The 16,280-nt window shown below is 45.4% G+C and overlaps 1 protein-coding gene across 2 annotated transcripts in view; it reads left to right on the top strand.

Moving 5' to 3' along the window:
- RXRG (retinoid X receptor gamma) overlaps positions 1-16,264 on the top strand; it is a 44,440-nt gene extending 28,176 nt beyond the window's left edge. For both annotated transcript variants that reach the window (XM_024741973.1, XM_024741974.1), the window contains 6 exons: positions 5,145-5,305; positions 5,422-5,551; positions 6,848-6,980; positions 8,160-8,251; positions 9,466-9,571; positions 15,778-16,264. In XM_024741973.1, coding sequence (XP_024597741.1) covers positions 5,145-5,305; positions 5,422-5,551; positions 6,848-6,980; positions 8,160-8,251; positions 9,466-9,571; positions 15,778-15,925 — 770 coding nt within the window. In that variant the 3' untranslated portion in view covers positions 15,926-16,264. The remainder of the gene's footprint in view (positions 1-5,144; positions 5,306-5,421; positions 5,552-6,847; positions 6,981-8,159; positions 8,252-9,465; positions 9,572-15,777) is intronic.
- Positions 16,265-16,280: the final 16 nt, after the last annotated feature.

The raw sequence follows: 16,280 nt of genomic DNA, 5'->3' as shown, positions 1-16,280 counted from the left end.
TTTCTGTTCATGTACAGATCAAAAAGTCTTTCTGTTAAGTAATACAAATAACCTGAATTGGGCAGTTAATCAGCTGGTAATCTCAAGCAAGTACAGGGTGTAAATGGTGAATCTTAATAGATTTAAGAGTAAGGGGGTCCTGCCTCTCTCTCTAGGAAATGGGAACAAGGCATTTAGTCACTCCCAGGTGACTTTTCTTATTCTTGAAGAACTTCTTTTCTGTGAGGAGGGGGGAGGCTGACTGAAAGGACCAATGAAGAAAACGTTTGAGCCCCTTCTAAGAGAGAATGCTACCAAGAAGGAAAAAAAGTGATATTCCTAGCATGTTTGAGATGGAGGTGGCCCTTGAGAATAACTTAATAACCCTAACCATTCTACAGCCAAGGAAACAGACTTGGACTGATGGAGTGAGTTTTCCAAGGTCCCCAAGGTAGGTGATGAACAGAGACTAGGACCGCTTACTCCTAGGTCAGAATCTCAAATTGACAGACCCCCAAATCTGTCCTCCTAACCTGTTCATCACACGGTCCTCCCCATTTTAGGAAATAGCCATTTTTCAGTTGCTCAGACCAAAAGCCATTGGACACCTCTTTTTCTTTCATACACCACATTCAATGGGTGAGGAAATCTCTGTTTCTCAAAAGATGTTCAGAATCTTTCCATGTCTCACTATTTTTACTGTTATCACCAAACCACAACTCTTTTTTGTAATAATACAAACAGCCTCCTAAGAAGTTTCTCTGCTTCCGTCTTTATCTTCCTTCGGTCTCTCCTTATCAAAGCAACCTGAGTAAGGCTTTGAACAAGTGGGTCAGGTGAAGCCTTTCCTTCACCAAAACCCTCTGATGCCTTCCCTTCTTACTCAGAAAAAAAAGGCAAAATTCTGGTCATGACTTCAAGGTCATACATAGTCTGGCTGCCCCATGTCTCTCTGCTCCAGCCTTCCTAGTGTATTTGCTGGGCCATCAGGGGTGCTCCCACTTTAGGGCCTTTGCACTTACTGTTCTGTCTGCTTGGACTGCCCTCTTCCCAGGTACCTGCATGACTCACTTCTCCTCCTTCGTACCTTTACCTGATTGTCAACTTCTTGATAAAGCTTTGCCTGACTACACTGTCTCAGATTGCCCCAAACACCCTCATACTTCCCAGTCTCTTTCCCACAGCACTTACCACTATCTAACGTACTTTAAACTTTTGTCTGCTGTCTGTCTCCAAGAACGCAGGGATATTTTTCCCGCCTTTTGTCCCCCCACGGCTTATATCACCAGTGACTAGCACATAGTAGACGTTTAAGAAAAAATCGTTGAGAGAATGGATGAGTGATTTAAACTAAATATCAGAATCATAAGTGTTAGCAATGCAGGAGCTTCTAAAAATGATTCAGTCATTCATTCATCAAGTATGACTTGAGTGATTACTTCATGCTTGTGTCATACTTGCTGTAGAGGGGTCAACAAGTTTCTAGACTGGAGCATGTGATGTGAAAAATCAGCTGGTGGAGACTGTCTCCTCTTCACTGGGATAGAACTGATACTCTTTGTAGCTTCCACCACTGTGATAGTCAAAACGTAAAATTAATGCCCCCAAAGTGTGTCTCTCATCAGCATAGAGCATGATTGCTGCAGATTGCAAATCACTTATACTCGATTCTCCTGCCTCACAGTCTAATTCTGACTCTCAAAACTCAACCTGAGGGCTTCCCTGGTGGTGCAGTGGTTGAGAGTCCGCCTGCCGATGCAGGGGACACGGGTTCATGCCCCGGTCCGGGAAGATCCCACATGCCGCGGAGCGGCTGGGCCCGTGAGCCATGGCCGCTGAGCCTGCGCGTCCGGAGCCTGTGCTCCGCAACGGGAGAGGCCCCAACAGTGAGAGGGCCGCGTACCGCAAAAAAAACAAACAAACAAACAAAAAAACTCAACCTGAATATTTCTGGCTCAATTAGGGTCAGGGTGGTTCACAGAGCAAATGGTGGGAAGCGTGGTTCTTTATTTTAAGTCAGACAGGGACATGTGGATTGTAAGAGCCTGGGCAGTGCTTCTTTTAAACCTAGTATTATTTATGATTCTTTCGTAGCAAGTAGGGTCCAGTTTTGGTTCTTGCATTAAAAAAAACAAATAATGTGGAGCAACAGGAATGATGAAAAGCTGAAGAATAAAGATTAGGAAGGGGAAAGGGGCTCTCTGAGAAATTGCTAAAGGAATTGATGCTATTCACCCAGACAAAGAGAAGGCAAAAAGCGAATCAGTTCCTCATCTCACTATATCGAGGGTCACTTTTAAAAAGTTACTGGACAGCCTTTCCTTCGCCACTATCATTTCTGGCCTTCATTTACAGAATTTGGGGCTCAGTTCAGGCACTTTCTTGAGGACAAGACTAATAAAATCCTGGAACAGGTAACTGAGTGATACTATAGAATTTACATTCCTAGAGAGTTGGACAGACAGAGAGAGATGAGATTGGGGTGGGCTCAGAATTCACCTGCCTAAAGCCAGGGTACATAACGGCGAAGCTGGAGTGGACATTTGCCATTGCCTGATGTAACACATTCATTTCCTGAAAGAAGAAGCAGAGGTTCTGAGAGGCTAGGGGTCTTGCCTAAGCTTACATGGGAAGCTAATGGCAGAGTGGGTGTAGGACTGGGACCCTCTGACTTCCAGGCCACCAAACGATCCTCAGGGGTTCTGGGGAAGTCTATTTCCATAATTTTGGGTCATATAATGTGGTTTGGGTAGTAAGAGAATGGATTATTTTTGAGGCAATTTGTGGTCAGCACTTGACATTCCTGTGGGTCTATTCATCCAACCAGCCCAGAGCCTTGGAGTCAGGGGTAAGCTCAGGAGGCAGCCAGCCTGGGTCTACATGCTGGCTTCACCACTTTCTAGCTCTGTGACCTCAGGCAGGTTACCTAACTTCTCTGTGGTTCATAGCATTTCAGAGGGTTCTTGTGGGGGTTAATTATGAAAAGTGTTAAGCATAATTCTGACACAGAGAACGGGCTCCATACATTTTGGCTATTTTAATACATCACAAAAATGTATGTTGGACTAATGGAAAATCCTATTTTAGGTCCCACTGGCCCCTCAATGTACCCTGATGTACTGAGTAGCAGTAGCTCAAAATGCGCCATAGAAGATTTGCTTCAACAACAGATACGTGACTCCTCATTGATGACAGTAAGATTTATGTCACAAAAAGGAGAACTGAATAGCAAAGGATCACTCAGTGAATTGCAAAATTGGAATTAGAATCTAATTCCCTGAAGCCAAGGTTATCTTCTTTGGAGCGTGAAGGTTATTTTCCTTGAGTGCTACAAATCTGTAGAAGAGATCAATTGAGGGCCACAAGAGGAACTTGGTTTGCTTTCCCCCATCTTTTCAAATCAAGACAAATAGATGCCCATTAACCTACCTTTAAAAAAAATTAATACAAGAAGCATTCAACTTTAACCAGCAAATCCAACTGATGATAAAAACACATATGAGAGTTTCTGTATGTTGTCAGTGAATGAAGGCTAACAGAATGGACAGAAAGAAAGGATGAGGGGAAAAGAGAAATAGGGAGAGGGAGGAAGAGGCCAAGGGCAGGGATAGAGAGAGGACCAGAGCAGAGCCCGAGAGTGTAAAGAGAGGCCAAGGGGAGGGGAAATGCTACTTTTCAAAAAACTTTAAAATAATTGTTTTGTTTAATCTTCATAAAACAATCTCAGGTAAGTACTATAATCCCCACTGTACATATAAGGAAACTGAGGCTTTGTAAGCTGAGTACCATGTCCGACGTTACTCTCTAGGAAGCGGTCAGGCCCATTTTGAAAAAGATTTATTTGACTCCAAGGTACATGATTTTTGCTCTTCTCGTATTTTGTCCTCTCTGTTCTTTTTCTCGTCCATTTCTTCTTTTTCTTACTCTCCTGCTTTAATCTCTCTTTCCTTTCTTCCTTTACTCCTTCCTTCCTACCCTCCCTCCCTCTCAACCCCTGAATATCATTCTCATCTTGAGGTTTCTTGGTGTGTCTCTATTAGAGACAGTGACGTATCAGCCATATTTGTGCTGTCAGACCCTTCTCTGACCTACTTTGAGAGATCAATAATATCACTTGCGTGACAAACTAGATGTCCAGCATCCAGTCCCAGTTCATTCCGCAGCCTTGTGGCTCAGAGAGTAGGAGGTGCCTTGGAAAGTGCACAAAGGGGAGGAAAGGAGAGAAGATGAGACGTAGAAGTTGCTCATGGAATAGCTGTCACTGAGGTCCCTCTTGGCCAGTGCTTAGAGTATAATTTTCTCGATTCTGGGGATTTAGAAAATGTGTGCCAATATTGAAATCTGCTTATTGCTACTGGGAATAAGAAGATGGAAACTGAAGCTTTCGAGAGGTTGGAAACTAACCCCATAGAGACTGTTCTCCCAGTGAAGAGCACAGAATTGGGAAAGGGGTCTGCCTGACATTCTAATGTACAGACCCAGAGGGTTCTTTGATGAAAACCCTAAACTTGGGGAAGCTGAGAAAATTCTAGCCTCCACCTTTGCCTGTGTACCCTTCCCCACCCCCCACATCGGCTGCTGATTCTGAAATGTCATCTAGGTGACATTATTCCACCCTTTCGCTTACTAAATACCCACATGGCTCCCTGAAGATCTTCCCTGACAAGTCAGATCAGGTGATGCTGTGTTCAGGCCGGTGCACTAGGGGCAGACCTAATGGGACGTGAATGCCAAGAATGATGCACAGGATCTGACAGAGGGAAGTTTTAGAGTAATGCGCTTGTTACTTAACTATTGCATGCTCCCGGTTTATTAGAGGTAGCAGGTGGAGGAAGGATAGGGGAGACAGCATGCAAGGAGACAGTGGTTCATTAAAAGAAAGGGCAGAATTGGAGGTTATTAAAGCTTAAAAGGCACATTTAGAGTGGTCACCATAATGAACTGGAAAGACTATGGACTGAAAAAACCCATAGTTTGGCACAGGCATAAGAAAACAGCTCAGCTCTGCTTTCTTGGTTTCATCTGTTAACATGGCAGCATCTCTGATTCATTGCCACCATGATGCCCATTTTACAGAGGAGGAAAATGAGGCTTAGGGATGTAATTAACCTTCCCACAGTTGTCCTGGGCATATGGTAACGTCTGCACGTCCTTGTCCCTGCCAGCTGTGCAAGAAGAAAGGCAGAGAAGCCGGGAGCGGGCTGAGAGTGAGGCAGAATGTGCCAGTAGTGGCCATGAAGATATGCCCGTGGAGAGGATTCTGGAGGCTGAACTTGCTGTTGAACCAAAGACAGAATCCTACGGTGACATGAACATGGAGAATTCGGTAGGTGGTCTTAGATCTCCATCCATCTCCCATTTCTTGGAGGGGGCTGGAGATGGGGAAGGAATATGTTTGAGTCCTAGAACCTGTCCGTTCAGAGTACTTTGTTCCTTTTTTAGACAAATGACCCTGTCACCAACATATGCCATGCTGCTGACAAGCAGCTCTTTACTCTTGTTGAATGGGCCAAGCGTATTCCCCACTTCTCTGACCTCACCTTGGAGGACCAGGTCATTCTGCTCCGGGCAGGTAAGGGATACCAGGTCTCCTTTCTTCTTGGGTTGCCATTTTGAAATTACCCTTGGGATCCTAAAACAAGTGACCTGATGGAGCTGTAACCCATCCAAGCTGTGCACCTTGCCGAGACAGGATAACCCTATCCGAGGTTGTTGTTTTTTATATTATTGGTAAGCTCTGAAATTTGGATGGCCCTCCCCCAAAACTTTCATTTTCAAATGAAACACTGTTAATGGAGGAGTAGGACTCTTTTTCTTTTTTTTAATATTTAAATTTTCTCTTTTATACTTAATGAAATTTTTATTAGTTTCTACATGCATTTTATTATCAGAGAAAAATAACTTTTAAACACACACATAATTAAAAAAACAAGGCAGGTTTACAAGAAGGTGAGAATTTTCTATTTAATGAGATTTTTCTGTCCATTGGTTCTCTTAAACTGCTTCCTAGAATCCTTTTAGTGACCAAGAAAGGCTCTTTTTCCATGCAAATTTTATTCAGCCTTTATAATTTGCATTTAATTTTCAAAGACAGTTAAGCAATTGTTATTCAAGATGATCTGAAGCTGTGCCTCATTACTATTATGAAATTGGAAAATAGAGATATTCCCATTTCACAGGTGAAATAGGGGAAGCCAAAGATTTTTGCTCAGGCTTTTACTAGAAAGATTCCAGGGTCCCTTCCTATTTTAAGATTCTACATGCTATCATCTCTCTAGCCTCCCATTTCTGGGACACTGCAGTTGACATATGCCAAATCTCCTCTTTGTCATGGAGCCAGCAGGGACATTTCATGAAGATTCGCTGAGCCTGGGGAGCCAGTCCACTTATTTCATCCCTATTAGATAATGAGCGATCCCTGAGTGTCATGGAAAGCTACATGCCGTGCTGGGTGCTACTAAACAACGCCTAAGAAGTAAAACCAGCTTGTCAGGTCCTGGGGGCAGACACTGCAGGGTATACTCGCTTTATCTACCATGGCAGCTAACACAGTGACCGTTACCCGTTAAGTGTTCAATCCATATTTGTTGATGGACTGGAGGGAAAAAAAGAGTCCTTGCCCTCAAGCTGCCATTCTGGGCTGCATTGGGGAGACTGTGGGTGAGGAGCAGACCCACGAGTCAGGGGACCCCAGTCTCACCCTTTCTTCCCTCACTAATTAGTGGTGTCGTCTGGAACTAGTTTTTGACCTCCCTGGATTTCTGGTTCTGCTTTTATTCCAAAGGATAATAATACATGCCTTGGGTGATTATCAATGAAGCAAGAGTGTGGTCAGGTTTCCCTCAAGGCCTCCTTCTTATTCTTGCAGGGTGGAATGAGTTGCTGATCGCCTCCTTTTCCCACCGCTCGGTTTCTGTGCAGGATGGCATCCTTCTGGCCACGGGTTTACACGTCCACCGGAGCAGTGCCCACAGTGCTGGGGTTGGCTCCATCTTTGACAGGTGGCTCTATTCTGCTTCCGGCGCTTGTATGTGTGTGTGTACACATGTGTGCATGTGTGTGTGTGTACCTGTGGGTAGTGCTGGGATGTAGGATGGACAGCCCAATCAGCTGTACTGGCTGGAAGCAGAGACCATTCAGCACATGAAAACATAAACCTGGGGAATGAGAAAGGGATTAAAAGAAACGGTTATCCAAGGAGATGGGGTCAGTCAGAGGCCAACAGAGTTGCTGGCAGATGAAAGACCCTATTATCCCTAAAGGTTTCCAGGGAAGAGACTGTATTGTTGACATTACCTAGTAAGGTGGGAGTAGGGAGTTTGAACTGCTTATCCAAGGGGGCCTGGATGGGAATTAGGGTTTAGGATCTGACTTTAGGAATCTGGGAAAGATGAGCTGAGGTTTTTGCTGGTCTCTGCACCAGGTTCTCTGGGGGAATCCTGCTATAAGAGCAACAGCCTCAGTCTGGGGTTCTGTGCCTTAAATTGTTCTAAAGGAAAATTAAGCCAGGTGATTTAAAGAGATGAGAAATGAACGGGCGGGTGAAAGGACGGAGAACTGGGAAAGGAAGAGTAAGATTGAAAATAGTCTCTCTGTCCAATGACAGGGCCCTGTGGTCCCTTCCGAACCCCACCGTAAATGGTCTTCCAGGGCCATGCGCATGTCCGTCTAAGATGTCCCTACTCCTTCCCTGCCTTTTCCCACAACATGTTCCACATGGAGACTATCACGGTCTTCCGTTGACTCAGCCCTCTTGATGGTGTCTAGAAATTTCTGCCCTGTCACGGAACGCCGTCCTTTGCAGTGTTCTTCCAGACATGCGATGCCCTCACCCTGCTTTGCCCGTTGCATTTCTGCCAATTCCCAAATCCTCTAGGCTGCCTTTCCAGCTCCCTCTCTGTGTTCACTGCCTCATCCTCGGTGTTCCCTGGGACTTTGATCGTGCCAGTTATTGGCTTTGTGTTTCTGCTACGTATTGCTTCTGTGTCTGTTTCTTTAATTAAACTGTGAGCTCTTTGAGATCAGGGACTGTATCTTATTCATCTCTGTGCCCCTAGTACCTGGCACATCTACTGGAAAATGGGGTGGGTACACAATAAATATTGGTTGCATTCATTTTATCAGCCCTTGGCCTGGTATTCATGATTTTCTCATCACCTGCCATTGTTTCCTGTGAACAGAGTTCTGACTGAGCTCGTCTCCAAAATGAAAGACATGCAGATGGATAAGTCGGAGCTGGGGTGCCTACGAGCCATCGTGCTATTTAACCCAGGTGAGTGCGTCGTGCTTAGCTCTCCTCCATGGTCGGCCCCCAGTGCTCTGATGTTCTCTAGTCTTCTAGCTCAGCAGAGACAGATAAGGGAGGGCCAGGAGACCTATCCTGGGGAGGACAAGGAGTCAACTCTTCATGGCCTCTGCTCCTCGAGCCATCTTGAAAAGGGTCTCAAATGGGCGTGGAGTGTGCATGTTTGGGGGCAAGTGGGGAGGACGAGAGATGCCAGAGGGCTAGGGTAGTAGCAAAGAAGGCGGTAAAATGTGGTCAGGTTCTACATATATTTTTAGACAGAGCCAATGGGATTTGCTGCTAGGGTGTGAAAGAAAGAGAGGTATTAAATATAATTCTTAGAATTTTTCATTTTGTTTTCTGGAACACTCGGGAAAACAGAGATTTCATTTACTGAAATGGCGGTTCAAAGGGTGGGTGGCTAGGAATCAGGACTTTGGACATGAGAATCTGAGATGGATAGTAAACGTCCAAGAGTGGCTCTCCCGGAAGCAATTGTTTATGTGAGTCTGGAGTTCAGAGAAGAGGCAGGACCAGAGATGTACATTTGAGAGCTATCAGCCTAGACCTGGCATGCAAGGCTCTGAGACCGAGAGTAAATTAGAGGCATTGCAGAGCAGAGGGCTGAGGGCTAAGCCCTGGGGCACGGTGATATTTAGAGGTTGCAGAGAAAAGGAAGAGCCAGCAAAGAAGCCTGAGAGGGGGCAGTGAGTGAGACAGGGAAGAACCAAAGAGTAGTGTCCTGGGGGGCCCAGGGAGGAAAAGCATTTCAAGAAGGAGGAAGTGATCAGCTTCATCAGATGCTGCTGTGGGTCAAGAAAGATGAGTATTCAGAATTACATAGTAATTGACACACATGCTTCATCTCCTGAACTAGGTGGTCTGTTAATTGATGCAGGATGTGGGTCTGTCCGGTTTTTGTACCCCATCTCTTTACTCAGTCCATGCTTAGCACGTAGTAAGCACTCAATAAATGTGTGAAGGTAGTATTTCTAGAATGGCCCGGATAAAAGAAAACTCTCCTCCTTGGAGTCAGCCGTGCGTACCTTTGCTCCAAGAGTTTATTGGGTAGATTGGGCACAGGAAGGAGGTGTGAGGGCACAAAGGCCTGGCTTTGTGTATTTCACAATGTCCCCCATCCTCTGTAGAAGGGGGTCCCGCAGAGGTGTGTAAGGAGAGGTTGAATCAGCTGTCTTTTTCAGATGCCAAGGGTCTGTCCAACCCCTCTGAAGTGGAGACTCTGCGAGAGAAGGTTTATGCCACCCTCGAGGCCTACACCAAGCAGAAGTACCCGGAACAACCAGGCAGGTGAGGGAGTCCTGGAAGAATGGTAACAACTGCAGCAACTCTTCTGATCTGCCATTAATGAATGGCGACATGCAGCAGGCACTGTCTAGATTTTTTCACAACCGTCTCAAAGCTACTCAGACACTGGCTCCATGAAACCGGAGGTCTCGTCCGTCTTGTTCACCCACTGTTCACCACTTTGGCATCAGAGCCTAACAATTAGTATTCATATTTAAATGTTGAATGAACACCCCAGTGAACGAACGATGGTGGGGATCCTTAGCTCCAATTTCTAAAGAGGCCCCAAGGCTCAGAAAGGAACATTGCCCAGGGTCACAGAGCTGGTGCATGGTGGGGCAGGTTGTGAACCCAAGTTTTTCTGATTTCGAAGAGCTTGTGCTTTTCAGTGTGACTGCATTGCTTTCTGCTTTGCCCTCATAGAAGCCCCCCTGCAGTAAAAGGTACAGGATTTGGTAGCCAGGAGAGGTGACCGCTGGCCCCGAGGGTGCCATCTGTAGCCTCTGGCGAGGTCCTGGGTCTGGGCCTCTTGTCTGAAAAGGAAGACATCGGTCAGAGGATCTCTGAGGCCATCTACCAGTATTCCTGAGTGGTTAAAAAAATCCTTTTCCCAAATGTTTCCCCCAAGTACAGCTGAATAAAAGTTTTCCTCCTCCACTAACTCTAGTTAAAAAGAGAATACGATCCTCAAACCTCACAGAAAATGGAAAATGAAACTTGAAAAAAACTTCTTTAAAGGCATGAGTTTGTTTTTACGATTAATTACCTATGCTCCCAGTTCTCACTGATGACTTTTATTCCTCTGTGGAGTCTAATTTCCATTAGCCCATTTTTCCTGGATCATAAGCCACTATCTCTCAGTTGTCCAGAAGAGGCTGAGCTCATTTTTTATCACAGGCAATGAATGCATCTGTGTGAGTGGGGTCCAGCCAGTTGATACAATAAATGTGCAGGCCTTGTGTGTTATGGAGACTAAGCTGTGACAACAGACTTCCCAAATGTCAATAGTTGAACACAAGTTTATTTCTTCCTCACAAATCAGTCCTGGATGGGTAATCAGTCTAGTGCGGTGACTTTCTTCCACACCTTCGCTCAGGGACCCAGGCTCCTTCCTTCCTGGGGTTCCACCATGTCGCCGAGTCTCATTGTGTTGTTTTTTTTTTTTTGCGGTACGCGGACCTCTCACTGCTGTGGCCTCTCCCGCTGCGGAGCACAGGCTCTGGACGCGCAGGCTCAGCGGCCATGGCTCACGGGCCCAGCCGCTCCGTGGCATGTGGGATCTTCCCAGACTGGGGCACGAACCCCTGCATTGGCAGGCGGACTCTCAACCACTGTGCCACCAGGGAAGCCCTCTCATTGTGTTTTGTATGCTGATGGTGGAAGGGAAAGAGGAGAGGGAGCACAGAGGTGAGGCTATATGGGCAACACATTGATCTGGAAAGGGTACCCCCTCCCTTTACTCACTTCCATTGGCTAAAACTTGGTCACATGGACCAGCTAGCCAAGAAGGAGACTGGAGAATGTGTGCAGCTGGATGCCAAGGAAGAAGGGAAGAATGGATTTCTATAGGCACCTGGCAGTCTCTCCTACATCTGAAGTGGGTGAGGTTGAAAGAGCCCTACCCAACCAGCAGGGCCTGGCTGCCAGCATCAGCTCAGCTTCTGGCCAGTGAGAGCTGACTGAAAGCCCTGTGCTGGATGACATCCACTGAATCTCCCAGCTGTAAGGCAGCATTACTCATGTTTGTGTGTGTGTGTGTTTGTGTGTGTGTCTGTGTGCACATATCGTGTGCAGGGCATTAGGACTAGGAAGGCTCGTATTCATCCTTTTTCTGGACTTGGCTCTAGGTAGTGCTGTTTACCTCTTTAAAAAGCAAAACTCCTAAGGCTTCCCTGGTGGTGCAGTGGTTGAGAGTCTGCCTGCCGATGCAGGGGACACGGGTTCGTGCCCTGGTCCGGGAAGATCCCACATGCCGCGGAGCGGCTGGGCCCGTGAGCCATGGCCGCTGAACCTGCGCATCCGGAGCCTGCGTGTCTGGAGCCTGTGCTCCACAACGGAAGAGGCCACAACAGTGAGAGGCCCGCGTACCGCAAAAAAAAAAAACCAGAACTTTTTTCTATCTTATTATAAAAGCCAAGCATGCTTTGGTAGGAAATAAGGAAAGTGTTTTTAAATAAATAGGGTAATATAAACTGATTGTAAATTTGGGAGGTATATTTCTTTCTAGCAGCTTTGTGTATCAATGTATGTATACATAGAAATGTATATTTACAGATCTGAAATCATATGGTTTGGCGTATTATTTTGCTCCATTAGCTATTTTAGGCATTTTATCAGATATTGAAAAGTACAAAATTCTTATTTTCAATGAGTTTGTAATATTTCACAGGATGGGTGTATCCCAATGTATCTAGTCATCGTTCTGTGGTTGACATTTAGATTGTTTCTAATGAATAACACTTTAAAAACTTTGGAACTTGCCTGTTTTCCCAGGAAGGGGACAGCCAGGGGCCTGGGCGGCCCCCACGCACTAGGCAGAGATGCCAACACTTGTTGCCTGGCCCAGGGCAGGGCCTGGGAGTTCAGGGAGGGAGTGCAGGGACTGGGTCCCTGCATGTCCCTTGGGTGCATCCAGTACAGCCTGGACAGTGGGTGACCACCCTGATGCTGAGCAGGTCCATCAGGGATGTCACTTGGCTCAACCAGGTGGGCAAGTGTGCCGAAGGCTGGTCACCTCTGGTTTGCAGAAAGTGGTTGAAGTGGTCCCTGGTGGCACACAAGCCCTGTCAAGGCCATTTTCTTGGTGGTGGAGGGCTGCCACTCCGTGGAGACTTTTCAGAAGTACACCTCACAGGGGCGAGTTCTGCTTCCTCTAGCCAGAAGCAGACATCAAAACTCAGGAGGGGGCAGAGTTTGCAGGAACCTTCTTTCTCTCACACAGCAGGTGCCTTCAAAGGCTGTGAGTCCCCGTTGTTGCCAAACATGTGAGCGAGGAATGTGACCCTGTGGCTATGGCTATTAGGGGGTGTGTTTATTTCTGCATCCAGGCCACAGCTCCCAAACCTGGGACAGACAGCAAAGACAGCAGTTTTATGGTTAACATTTTTTAAAAAATTATTTTATTGAAGTATAGTTGATTTACAATGTGTCAATTTCTGCTGTGAAGCACAGTGATTGTTATATATATATATATATATATATATACATTCTTTTTCATATTCTTTTTATTATAGTTTATCACAGGGTGTTGAATATAGTTTCCTGTGCTATACAGTAGGCCCTTGTTGTTTATCCATACTATATATAATAGTTTGTGTCTAGAATGGTTAGCATTTTACACATTGTAAAACTTTGGCATTTTTAGAGTAAAAAAATACATTTTCAGAGCTAATCAGCCTAACTTCACACTTTATAAAGAAGCCGTTTTCTTTGCCTAATTACAGAAACCTCTTTCGTGGCAGAGCCTTGACCAGGAGCTCAGCCTCCTTGTTCTTATCTAACGGTGATACCATTCAGATGCACTCAAAGGCTTCCTTTTTTTTTTTTTGCCACATCGAGAGGCCTGTGGGATCTTAGTTCCCTGACCAGGGATCAAACCTGTGCTCCCTGCAGTGGAAATGCACAACCCTAACCACTGGACCGCCAGGGAAGTCCCACTCAGGCTTTCTAATCAAATGTTTTGAAGGTGTGTGTTGGCCTTGGTATAGACCTTTAATTTTTCCATGTAGTGAGGTAATTCTTACCTTTTTAGATGGTGCCACTCTGTTCTTCTTATATTGCCACATTTCCTTAAAACTTCTTTCGGCATGCATATAGACCTATACGCATTTTCGAGGAGTATTAAAACTCCAATTTGAAAACTTCTCGTGAAATAATGTGACGTCCAGGGAAGATCTGGCCCAACTGGAAGTTGCTGATTTAAGGCCACCGTGACTAACAAGATTTCGATTCCTGTACTTTTTATTGGAAATTGTGAGTAGAGTTATTTGATTTCCAGTCGTTATCAGTAATAACGTTAAAAATAAACTTCACTGGCAAAAAGAATTTTGAAAGATGAAGAAGGACCACAGAAGCATGTTGGAAATGTGGCAGACTGAGGAGCCTGAAAAGGACCCTGTATGTGTGAGGCTAATTCCTTCACACACTAGTCTCTTTCCCTATGGTGAGCCTTACAACTAAGGTCCTTAATTATAGAAGAGTGTGTGTGTGCGTGTGTGTTGTGTGTGTGGGTGTACCAGTGTGTGAGGGCAGGTGAGAATGGAGGAGAATGTGTGTGTATACTTTTACACATGTGAATATGTGCAAGTTCATGTGTGTGAGGGTGTCTAAGAGTGCAAGTGAATGTGTGTGCACACGTGTGTGTATGTGTAAGAGTGGTGGGGGGGTGTGTGCACATGTGTGGGAGGCATATGTGAGTGTGTGTGTATGCATGGGTGTGTGTATTATCTCTCCAGACGGTGGGCCCCTCAGGGGTGAAGGCTCCTATTTTCTGTCTCTCTCTCTTCCTAACTGAAAGGTAAGCACATCCATGTTGCTGCAAATGGCATTATTTCATTATTTTTTATGGTTGAGTAATATTCTAGTATGTGTGTGTGTGTGTGTGTGTGTGTATACACACCCCTCCCACCTCTTTTTTTTTTCTTTTTTTTTTGCGGTACGCGGACCTCTCACTGTTGTGGCCTCTCCCGTTGCGGAGCACAGGCTCCAGACACGCAGGCTCTGGACGCGCAGGCTCAGCGCCCATGGCCCATGGGCCCTGCCGCTCCGCGGCATGTGGGATCTTCCCGGACCGGGGCACGAACCCGTGTCCCCTGCGTCGGCAGGCAGACTCTCAACCACTGCACCACCAGGGAAGCCCCCCAACATCTTTTTTATCCATTCGTCTGCTGATGGACATTTAGGTTGCTTCCATGACCTGGCTATTGTAAACAGTGCTGCAGTGAACATTGGGGTGCATGAATCTTTTTGAATTAGAATTTTCTCCGGATATGTGCCCAGGAGTGGGATTGCTGGATTGTATGGTAGCTCTATTTTTAGTTTTTTAAGGAACCTGCGTACTATTCTCCGTAGTGGCTAGAGATTATCGTACTAAGTGAAGTAAATCAGACAGAAAAAGACAAATATATGACACTGATTATATGTGGAATCTAAAAAACTGATATAAATGAACTTATTTACAAAACAGAAATAGACTCACAGACATAGAAAAGAAATTATGGTTACCAAAGGTGAAAGGGGGTGGAGGGATAAATTAGGAGTTTGGGATTCAAATATACACACTACTATATATAAAATAGACAACAAACAAGGACCACTATATAGCACAGGGAACTATATTCAATATCTTTTAATAACCTATAATGGAAAAGGATCTAAAAAAGAATATATATATAACGGAGTCACTTTGCTGTACACCTGAAACTAACACAACATGGTAAATCAACTATATTTCAATAAAAATTTTGAAAAAATTTAAAAAAGAAAGTCACACTTAGGCAAAAAAATAAAAAAACAAAACAAAATAAAAGTAAGCACAGACTATGAATCTGATGTACAAAGTGGTTATAAACGGATAACAGAAATGTGGTAACTGAGGCACATTGAGGTCACATTGCTTAAAGTAAGTGTGGTATGAGGAAAAGCATTGTCCGGTGAGGAGATGAGAACTGCTGGTCCTGAGAGTGGGGGGCTCTTCCTGGATCCCAGAACTTATCTCACTGCCTGGTATGTGGTTTGTACACAAACACATTCAGCCAGTGGCGAGAACCCCTGTGGATTCTGCACATCCGCCATGCTGTGCTGTTCTAAATGCTTTGGCAAATCTTCCCAGGAATCCCCAGGCACGGAGAATGTAAGGAACACCAGCTGGTTAGGGTTGGAGATGTGAGTCAGCATCAGCAGGGTAGCTCTTCCTCTTGTCCACCATGAATGGTGGTGCTGAGGGCAACTCTGGGATGTGGCCACAGAATTCAAGAGATTCTCAAGAGGTCACAGGATCCAACTTCCACCTTTAAGAAGCATAACAAGACCTCTAGCCTATTTCTGAAACTCTCCAGAATTAGAGATTCTCCAACTGCCTTAGCCTCCCCAACCAGGCTCTTTCTTCTAATCACAGATTGGTCAAGAAGACCAAATGAGCTGCCTCATGCCAGCAGCTGCTCTGTGCACGCTGGTTCCCCAGTTCTTAATGTCTCCTTTGCTTTCCACAGGTTTGCCAAGCTGTTGCTGCGCCTCCCAGCCTTGCGCTCCATCGGCTTGAAATGCCTGGAGCACCTCTTCTTCTTCAAGCTCATCGGGGACACACCCATTGACACCTTCCTAATGGAGATGTTGGAGACCCCACTGCAGATCACCTGAGCCTCACCAGCCACAGCTCTTACACAGGACTAGTCAGGGCAGGTGTGTGTGGACCACCCCCCTGCAAACGTTCCTCCACCCCCCACCCCCAACCCTTCCTGTTACCCAAACGTGATGCTTATAATAAAGAAACCTTTCTACACATGCGACTTTTATAGGTGGAGTTTTGTATAGATGTTAATGGTAACCCTTCTTTGCTATTTAAGGGGCTGAGGATCTTTCTGGAAGTTCTTGGGAAAACTAACCAAGCCTCTGTACATATAATTAGTTTAAATTATTTTTTCACTTGCATTGGAAAGCCAATGACCAAATAATAAAGTAATATATGTGATATTGGCACTGCTTGGAGCATTGT

Source organism: Neophocaena asiaeorientalis, unplaced genomic scaffold (genome assembly GCF_003031525.2).
Source record: "Neophocaena asiaeorientalis asiaeorientalis breed wild unplaced genomic scaffold, Neophocaena_asiaeorientalis_V1.1 scaffold283, whole genome shotgun sequence".
Taxonomy (NCBI): Eukaryota; Metazoa; Chordata; class Mammalia; order Artiodactyla; family Phocoenidae; genus Neophocaena; species Neophocaena asiaeorientalis.
This window is presented reverse-complemented; position numbering and strand designations above follow the sequence as displayed.